This window comes from Nicotiana tabacum, chromosome 6 (assembly GCF_000715075.1).
Source record: "Nicotiana tabacum cultivar K326 chromosome 6, ASM71507v2, whole genome shotgun sequence".
In the NCBI taxonomy this organism is placed as follows: domain Eukaryota; kingdom Viridiplantae; phylum Streptophyta; class Magnoliopsida; order Solanales; family Solanaceae; genus Nicotiana; species Nicotiana tabacum.
Window position 1 is genome coordinate 193,826,055 of NC_134085.1, and position 10,341 is coordinate 193,836,395.

Below are 10,341 nucleotides of genomic sequence, written 5' to 3' on the forward strand. Positions count from 1 at the left end.
CAAAATTCTGCCCCAGTTTCTGGTTCTGGGGAAAAATGAAAATTTATTATGATATGACCGAACCCACAGGGCTGCTACATATTCCCTCTTAAATGGGAATCAGGTCAAGCGTAGTTCAATTATATCAGATGAAGAAATGTAAACAGTCTAAACATAGTATCTATTTACTTTGTCTGAATTGATTGGTTTTGGCTAGACTTCTCCATCCATTTCTACGAGTATGGGTGCTCCTCCTGTTAACACCCGGTGAACCATGTAGGGACCTTGCCAATTGGGAGAGAATTTCCCTTTGGCTTCATCTTGATGCGGGAAGATCTTTTTCAGCACCAGCTGTCCTGGTGCAAACTGTCTTGGTTTGACCCTTTTGTTGAAAGCTCTAGACATTCTGTTCTGGTAAAGCTGACCGTGACATACTGTGTTCATTCTCTTTCCGTCTATAAGGGCCAATTGCTCATAGTGACTCCTTATCCATTCTGCATCACTGAGTTTGGCTTCCTGTATGATTCTTAAAGAAGGAATCTCTACCTCGACTGGATGACAGCTTCGGTACCATAAGCCAGTAAATAGGGAGTTTCTCCAGTTGACGTGCGGACTGTAGTGTGATACCCCAATAGGGCATAGGGTAACTTCTCGTGCCATTGTTTGTGGTTTTCTACCATCTTCCTTAGTATATTCTTGATGTTCTTGTTGGCGGCTTCTACGGCTCCATTCATCTGAGGTTTGTATGTTGTGGAGCTCTTGTGCTTGATTTTAAAAGTTTCACACATGGCTTTCATCAAATCACTATTGAGATTGGCGGCATTATCAGTGATGATGGACTCGAAAACTCCGAATCAGCAAACAATACGATCCTTGACAAAGTCGGCGATGACTTTCTTGGTTACAGCTTTGTAGGATGCAGCTTCTACCCATTTTGTGAAGTAGTCAATGGATACTAAAATGAACTTGTGCCCGTTTGAAGCAGTAGGCTTGATCAGACCGATGGCATCCATTCCCTAGGCAGCAAAAGGCCAAGGTACACTTGTTGCGTTGAGCTCATTAGGTGGTAACCTTATCATGGTTGCATGTACCTGACATTGGTGGCATTTTTGTATGTACCAGATGCAATCCGTCTCCATGGCCATCCAAAAATATCCGGCTCTGAGTATTTTCTTGGCTAGAACAAAACTATTCATATGTGGTCCACAAGTTCCGACATGTATTTCTTCGAGCAATCTGGAAGCTTTCTTCGTGTCAACACACCTTAACAGCCCCAGATTAGGAGTTCTTCTATACAGGGTTCCTCCGTTTTGGAAGAAGTGATTGGACAACCTCCAAAGTGTGAGTTTCTGAGTATGGTTCGCATGCTCCGGGTATTCTCCTTTTTCCAAGTACTCTCTGATGTCGTGGAACCAAGGTTTTCCATCCGTCTCCTCCTCGGCATGAGCACAGTAAGTCGGTTGATTATGAATTCTCACCGGTACGGGATCAATGAAATTCTTTTCTGGATATTGTATTATTGATGACAAAGTGGTTGGTGCGTCTGCAAACTCATTTTGAATTCTGGGTACATGTTTGAATTCTATCTTTGTGAATCTTTTCATCAATTCTTGTACATGATACAAGTATGGTAGTTCCTTGGTGTTCTTCGTAGCCCACTCTCCTCAGAGCTGATGTACCAGAAGATCTGAATCATCAATTACGAGCAACTCTTGTACATTCATATTGATGGCCAAATTGATCCCCATGATGTAAGCCTCATATTCTTCCATATTATTGGTGCATGGAAATCTAAGCTTCGCAGATATAGGGTAGTGCTGACCAGTTTCTGATACCAAAACCGCTTCAATGCCCACTCCTTTGAAATTTGCAGCTCCATCAAAGAACATCCTCCAACTGTCGTATGCTTTAGTAATGTCCTCTCTTACGAATGACACTTCTTCATCAGGAAAATACGTTTTCAAGGGTCCGTATTCTCCTCCCATAGGATTTTCAGCAAGATGGTCTGTCAATGCTTGTCCTTTGATCGCCTTCTGAGTTACATAGACGATGTCGAACTCACTTAACAGTATCTGCCACTTGGCTAATTTTCCTATCGGCATGGACTTCTGAAAGATGTACTTTAGAGGGTCCATCCTGGATATGAGGTATGTGGTAAAGGCACAGAAGTAATGCCTCAATTTCTGAGCCGTCCAAGTCAAAGCACAACAAGTGCGTTCCGACAGAGAATATCGTGCTTCGTAAGGTGTGAACTTCTTACTCAAGTAGTATATGGCTTGCTCCTTTCTCCCTATCTCGTCATGTTGTCCCAAAACACATCCAAAAACACCATCTAATACAGATAGATAGAGTAGCAAAGGTCGCCCAGGTTCAGGCGGGACCAGGACTGGTGGTGTAGATAAGTACTTCTTGATTTTATCAAAAGCCTTCTGACAATCTTCGGTCCAACTTGTTTCGGCATCTTTCCTCAACATCTTGAAGATGGGTTCACATATAACTGTGGACTTGTTTGCAGATTCTATTGGAACACCAATATGGGTTTTTGGCAGTTTTTTCTTTGAGTTTTTGTGCTACTTTTGCAGGTGGCTATTTGTATCGGAACCATTTATTAGATAGAACAGGATTTGTGCTTCTATACACAAGTGTGTAAAACCATTTGCAAAAAAACAAAACCAAAAAAATTTAAACTGAAAAATATGATTACGTGGATACAAATTGTTATGTCGGGCTGTAAAAAAAATAAATTGGTGTACAAGATATCTCGCGTTAACACAAGGTCCGGGAAAGGGCCGCTACAAAGGGTATTGATGTAGACAACCTACCTTAATGCAAATATTAGTAGCAAAACTTCCCGCCTGTATATTTACACAAATTTCTCACTTGGTGGTTTTTATTTTGGGGGAGGGGGTTGGGGTGTTGAGAGGTTAAAAGAAAAGGAGGCAAAGCTAACAATATGACAGCAATTAGAAAATCTAGCACTTGGTAATATATGATTCCGTATAAATACTACTGTGTATACACTATTTAACAACTAGCTTGGCGCGAATTCAAGCCATGACTAGACATGTTCTCCTGTGGCAGATCATCATCACTAACCTCTAACATTCTCTTAGTGATGTCAATGTCAACACAGGGTCCATATGCCCATTTACAAACCATAAAATAAAGCATATTAAACGCTGTCATAATAGCAAGAAGCCAGTAGTAATACTCATAGTGACCTTTATTTATACTGCTTGAAACCCAACTCTCTTTCCCTTCTCCTTTGGTATGCTTATCCACAGCACTCAGGATCACACTTGCTAACAGATTCGCCACTGCCATTCCTAGTCCTAAGAGTGCTGACGCGAGACTTGACATACTCCTCGGCAGCTCAGAATAATAGAACTCTGTTTGGCCGATTGCACTGAATGCCTCTGCTATCCCATTCAAACTATTTTGCAGTATGAGCCACATTGCTGACATTTCCACCAACCCCTCGGGGTTGTTCAAGAGCCCTTGATTTATTGCTCTTCTTCGTCGAACATGTTCCACGATACCAGAGACTAACATAGACATGCAAGAGATGAATATGCCAATTCCCATTCTGACTATAGGTGTTAGACGAACTGGTCTTCCTCTGATTTTCGATGCCAATGGAAGCAACATGCGGTCATAGAGAAAAACCCAAATTGTTAATGCAATCATCAAAAACATACCAAATGAGCCAGCTGGAATTTGAAAATTTTTCGTTAGATGTCTATCCATGGATTGAGCTTGTAGTAAAGGGAATGAACTTTGGCTTAAGTTTATCGATATCATGATCCCAGTAGACCACAATGGCATGATCCTAATGAGGGCTTTTAGCTCCTCAACTTGCTCCACTGTACAAAGGTTCCACGAGTTGGCTGCAACTCCATTTGGCTTAACATCTTCAGGGCTCTTAATGATACAAGCTTTGTTTAAGAATCTCAATTTCTCCGTTGGCACTTGAAGTTCTGAACCATTCTTGTGATGATAACCAGAATTCTGAATAGGGTATGGGAGTTTCCTATTCTTGTACGCAACTACAATTACTTGAATGAAGCTGCTAAACAAGTTTGATTTGACCGTGTGCTTTATATAAAAAGGAGAAGCAAGGAAGAAAAACAGTGCGGATAAGAACATGAGAATTGCAGGAACTCCAAAACCTATTTTCCAGCCCATCTTATCTTGAAGGTAAACGATACCCGTCAAGGCGATGAGAACAGAGACTATGGATGAAGTATAATACCACGCAAAGAAGCTCTCCAACACCCTTTGGTTGTTGGGATTATCTCTCTTGTCAAACTGGTTAGCACCAAAAGCTAAAGAACATGGCCTTATACCACCAGCACCAATTGACATCAGCAGAAATGAAAAGACCAAGAGCATGAATTGCGATGCTGTTGCAGATTTACAGGCCTGCCCTACTTGATTGCAAGGCGGTGGCCTTGCTTTCGGAATCATTGCTGTTAACCACAATACTGTAGTTCCCTGCGACCAAAGGGCATTAAAGTGTTAAAAGTTGGTAAGTTTAACTACAATCATTTGGTCTTATGGGGGCATATTTGTGTGTGTGTGTGTGTTTGCACACGCCTGTGAAAAATAACTAAAATTTCAACAAATATTAAAAATCAACGCCTACAATAACAAAAGCGCATTGGGTCCAGTGGTGGCAACATAAAGGTTTAAAAAGGTTTTGGATCCGCCACTGCTGATGGGCGGCCACATTTTTTCATTTTGCTAACATTAGGGAAACAAAAGTGCAAAAAGGAACACTGCTGCATCATAGCATACAAATTGTGGTTATGACCTTAAGGTACAGCATCAACATTTTTGAAATGCTTTGCGCTTTGAAACAGAAAACCATGTTACAATACAAGCTAGAAAAGCAATATCCCCATCATTAGGATGTACTGTCTGATAAAATAACAACAGAGTTAAGCTGTTCTACTAGTAATTTAGAAAATAACGCAGAGATAACTCCACCTTCCAAGACCACATGAAAAAGATACAGTAAGCAACACATTTTACTTTAACTAATATATAAGGTGGTTAAATTGGCCTTTACAGCAATAGCATTTAACTATTTAAAAGAAGAAGAATTAACCCAAATAGCCGTCCACCCAGTGGCGAAGCTAGGAATTTTCCCAAGGGTATTCAAATTTCAACTGACCACCCTTGTGACCATGTGGCTTCGCCACTGCGTCAACCTAATTGCTTAAACCATAAATAGCCGGCGGATATATAATATATGTATAATTCATGTATCATATATGTCTAACAATGTATAATAAGTGTATAATATATGTATAACGGCTAGAAAAAATAAAAAGTGAATCTGGCTGTGTTAAATTTGGTGGGTAATTGGCTTTTGTTATTAAAAAAATAAAAATTTGTAGCAGCAAATAGGACAGTAATTTTCAAAAGTTTAGACTGCATTGGATCCTCCGACTGCAATAAGAGAAGCTAAAAATTATAATTATTTTGTCAGGATTAAGACGTTCGGCAGTAGTAATAAGGATTAGCACTTTCTTCGGAAATATAATTATTAATTCCATTAACAAAGGAGAAAAGACGCAAAGAAAATGAAGAATGTCAGTGTAACGGACAACAGTTACACATTTTATAAAATTTTAAATTAGAAAAACGGTGGTTCCATAATATAAAAAGGGGAAAAAACACTTATCAAACGTAACATCGCTCCCGTCAATTTCTTTGACCACCGAAAAATAAAGTTTTTCCAGTTAAGGCTAAACCCGAAAAAAGAACAGTGTCTTAAACTGATAGTAATATACATTAAATATAAGCCACATAAAGTTAAAAACTGGGATGTACTCTTTAAGTTCACAAATTTAAAATTAATCATAAATAGTTACTCCCTCCTTCTTAAAAAATTATTAATTAGAAAGAAGATTAGACTATTCTACCCGTATTTATGTTTTATAAGATATAATATCTCTTCATTGAATATTTATTCTATTTATATTATCTCTATCAAAAAAAATCAATTTTATCTTGAACTTTTTAAATGACTAATAATTTTAGACAATTATTTTTAATAACCACACTTCGCAATGAATATTAAGTACATAAATGGCGGGTCGCCATCAGATCAATTAGCTGTCGCTCGACCCAAACGACAACTAAAACACTAATTAACAAAAGATAATAAATAGACTTAGTAGTAATTAATTACCAGGAAACTGAAGATGGAACCAAGGCCAATGGCGAGGAAACGACCCAGATATGAATCAGCAACAAAAGCACCAACTAAAGGCAAGAAATTTGTAGCTGCTGACCAAAAAAACAGTAAATTTTGAGCAGTAGTAACCTCCATCCTATAATCTTTCATTAGATAAAATGTCATATTGGGTAAAAGTCCATAGCTTGCCACTTTCTCCAATGCTTCATTTGCTGTAATCAACAGAATCCAAAAAAGAAAAATTAATTATATATATACCCAGAAACAAAGAAGTAAAAATAAATAGAACCAAAAAGAAAATGGTACCTATAATAAAAGGCATAGTGATGAGGCCACCCTTTGGTCTACTTTTAATAGGAATAGAAGAAGAATGAGGAGAAGTTTGTTTTTGCTGCTGCTCTGAATCCTCCATTTTAATTGATTGATCTAAAGAAAGAAGCTCAGTCATCTCTTGCTCCATTTAACTACTGGAGATTAAGCAGCCGCAGCTGAAGAAGAAGAGAAGCTGAACTATGTTCTGGTTGAAGTGAAATTGTACTCAAAGCAAAAAGGAAAAATTAGAAAAGCTGGATCTATAGTGAGACAAGTATGATGGGAGGTGGATGCAGTTGCTTTTTTGCAGATACAAGAAAAGTCATGACTCATCATCCTTTTTCCTCTCTCTTCCCCTTCTTATATAAAAATAAATAAAATAAAATAAAAAATAAAAAAGAGTAAAATAATTGTGCTCTTTGACATGGTTCAAACTCCAAACTAGGTGGTGCATTTGGATCGGATATTCGAGAATCCGAACCGATTTGCTTTATTCGAATTTTTGGATTTGGAATATTCGGATAAGATATGGGTTAGATAGAATTCGTTCGGATCAGATTCGGCTAGGTATAATTTTAATTCAATCCGATTCGAAATCCAAATTATATAAATATGTATAAATATTAGACTTACATTTTAGGGTTAAGCCTTCTCATTTCATTCGCCTCTCTTTAGAGTTTCTTTTCTTAGTTTATATCGAAATCTCTCTCTTTAACCTCTCTTTATATTGCTCTGTCAGCTTCTCTTTACCTCTATGTCTCTCATTCTCAGAGTCTCCTTCCTATCAACAGACAACAATGCCTCTTCTTTATTAGACGTTTGTTCGAAATTTCAGTTTATTTTATTTTATTATGAAACTTATGTTTTTGTCTATTGCTATGAAATATATTTGTTCCTAGCCTTAAAAAGTGTCGTAGCCGATTAGATCGTTAGTAGTCTTAATAAGGCGTATAATTCGATCCAAAAATTTGAAATATTTACCCGATCCAAACTTTAAAATTCAATTCGATCCAATTTAATTCCGATTGAATTCGGATTGAATTTATATAATCCTAAATCCGAATTTACAATCCAAAATATGCTAAATTCGATCCGATCTGACCGATGTACATCCCTAGTTCAAACAAGAAAGGGAAGTCTGGGATCATAAGTAAAGTTATTTTCGTATGATCTATAGAATACTGGTCCGAACTCAGTAACCAATCATTGATGCTTATATTATGATAGACTATCTACATTACACTCTTATAGCCCGTTTGGCCAAGCTACAAAAATCAGCTTATTTTGAGAAGTGCTTTTTTTCAAAAGTGATTTTCTCAAAAGTACTTTTGGTGAGAAGCAGTTTGTGTTTGGCTAATTAGTTTGAAAAACACTTCTGAGCAGCAATTAGTGTTTGGCCAAACTTTAAAAAACTGCTTCTAAATGTATTTTTCTCAAAAGTGCTTCTCAAAAAAGTATTTTTGAAGATAAGCTAATTTTTTCTGCTTCTCCAAAACTGCTTCTGCTTCTCCTCAAAAACACTTTTTTTCCTTCCAAAAGTTTAGCCAAACACTTCAATTTTTGGCTAAAAATACTTTTGTCAAAAAAAAAGAACTTTTAGTCAAACAGAATTTGGCCAAACAGGCTATTAGACTATGACCTTTTGCGAAATCATATATGAACACGGAATAATTGGTACCCCGAATTCTCATTATTCAAACAAAGGGACTTGATAGACCGCTAGAGGCTCTGTTTGTGATTCCGTGTGAAAGGCTGCATCCTCTTTTACAGTGGATTATCAGTGTAGTTCACGTTTGGTCCCACTATCTATCTTCCCACACGCTTCCCACTGCAAATTACTTCGCAGTTCGTCCCATTTGCACAATATTTCATTTGCACAAATATTTTGTGAAAAAATAGAAGAAGAGGAAGAAAACTTTAAATACAAGTAAAATTATATTTGAATTTGAAGCAAAAAAATTGAAAGTAAAATTATATTTGCACATATAGCATACATCTCATGGGTTCATGCGAACCCGATAATCTAAACTCAAATCATATCCATATATAATTAATTCACTAAATAAGTAAAATTTGCAAGTTTTCAAAACTGGTAAATTAAATGTGCTGTGTTAGAATTCCAAACTCAAATTCATAAGTTCAAATTAGGAATTCTCTTTATTTCACATGAATTTCACATAAAAAAAATAAGTTTTATGAATTAAAATTAATATTTCACGTGAAATACTTCTCAAATTGATGAACAAGAAATGCTCTATTTCAAAATAACGAGCGGAATTCTAAAATCTACAGTGATTTGCATGTAAAATTTATTAAAAATATATCTTTCCAAATAACCTAATTATTCATTTGTTTCGGTTTACCCTTCGGTTAATTTCAGTATAAAATTTCAGTATAAGAGATAATTATTGTGGAGTCAACATAAAAACTGCACTCCCTATCCTGAAAAAACATTAATGGAAGCGGTATTATTGATTTAAAAAGAATTTTGGAGACTGATGTGGTCCAAAAGAATCTTACAATAGTTATAGTCATCATTAATTTGACTGGGTTAATTGGTCACGTGATTGAGGGATTATTAGAATTCAATTAAGTCAACTTAACCTTTCAGTCAAAAGAATAAGAAAAAAAGTTCTACCTTTGTGAAATTATCTTTAAGCATTTACCTTCTGTTTCCATAACTTTCTCCTAAATTTTTTCCTTATCATTTGTTCTAATGAAATGGTTGGAAAAGTTGTGTAAGCCCTCAAAAAATAATAAATTTAGTTTTTCCCTCATAATATAACTAAATTTGTTACAATATTACTCCTAATTTAACATACTAAACGTGACTCAATAATCTTGCTTTTGTAGTATAAAATTAAATTTAACAATATTTGTAATATTATTTGAGGGTCTCAGGAAAGAAGGAAAAATCTTATGCTTGACATTTTGAATATTAACTTATAAGTTACACATACTAAAATTAGCTTTTCTCTCTCTTCGCTCCAGCTTCTCTCTAAGTGCAGGTTAGGCTAACGTGCACCCTGAAGGTCCATGGGAAGGGGACGAGGTCGGGGAAGGGGACAACCTAAGAAGGAGTTACAAATAGCTTTTGGAAGTGTCGTGCATGTTCAAACTAAGTCGATTGCTTCAACATCAAAGCAACTAGTAGCAAAATACCAATGGAACAGTACCCAGATCTGGAACCTTCATCGAGCTCAGCTGTTAAGGGAACTATAGCGGAGATGGTGGATGAAGAAAAAACTCCAGTACTAGTGATTTCACAACTGGAGAATGAAAATCAATTGAAACAAAGTGAAGAGCCAGCCCAAAAAGTAACTACTCCTGCTCAAGTGGAAGAGGTTCAAACAACGGACAAATGTGAAAATCAGGAGGCAAATAAGGAAGCAAATGAATGGAAGGATGAGGATGTGAAGCCAAAGTGGAACACCTTGTTTGCTGGAAACAGAGCTGCAGAGAATGGTATGACCCTAAGCTACTTTCCACCTCAAATTGTTAATGGGGAGACTATAGTCCATCTTGAGAAGAGTGATGTGGAAAAACAAGCGGAGAAGTGGAAAAATGCCCTCATTGTCTATGTGATGGGGGAAACACCAGGATATTCAGTCATGCATAGGTATATTTCTCAAATGTGGAACTCTATAACTATGCCATATCTGTTTTTGCATGAGGAGGGGTATTATGTGGCTCGATTTCATAATACAAAAAGATATGAATGAAATTCTATTTTCTGGGCCTTACTCTATTAGAAATCGACCAATTATCTTGAAGCCATGGACTCCTGCATTTGATTTCAGTCAAGAGTTTATGACAGAGATTCCATTGTGGGTGAAATTTCCCAA

At 36.8% G+C, this 10,341-nt stretch overlaps 1 protein-coding gene across 1 annotated transcript; it reads right to left on the minus strand.

Annotated features, from left to right (window-relative positions):
• Positions 1 to 2,933: 2,933 nt before the first annotated feature.
• On the minus strand, positions 2,934 to 6,844 carry LOC107778352 (protein NRT1/ PTR FAMILY 1.2). The gene is made up of 3 exons (XM_016598598.2): positions 6,491 to 6,844; positions 6,179 to 6,396; positions 2,934 to 4,473 (listed from the first exon to the last, which is right to left on the minus strand). Exons 1-3 carry the CDS (start codon positions 6,642 to 6,644, stop codon positions 3,004 to 3,006), a joined length of 1,842 nt encoding a protein of 613 aa, XP_016454084.2. The 5' UTR covers positions 6,645 to 6,844; the 3' UTR covers positions 2,934 to 3,003.
• Between the last annotated feature and the right edge of the window lie 3,497 nt (positions 6,845 to 10,341).

Coding starts and splice junctions, on each gene's coding strand:
- LOC107778352 (XM_016598598.2), bottom strand. CDS start 6,644: ATGGAGCAAGAGATGACTGAGCTTCTTTCTTTAGATCAATCAATTAAA. Junction 6,397..6,490: donor CACTATGCCTTTTATTATAG/GTACCATTTTCT, acceptor TGTTGATTACAG/CAAATGAAGCATTGGAGAAA. Junction 4,474..6,178: donor GTTCCATCTTCAGTTTCCTG/GTAATTAATTAC, acceptor CTTTGGTCGCAG/GGAACTACAGTATTGTGGTT.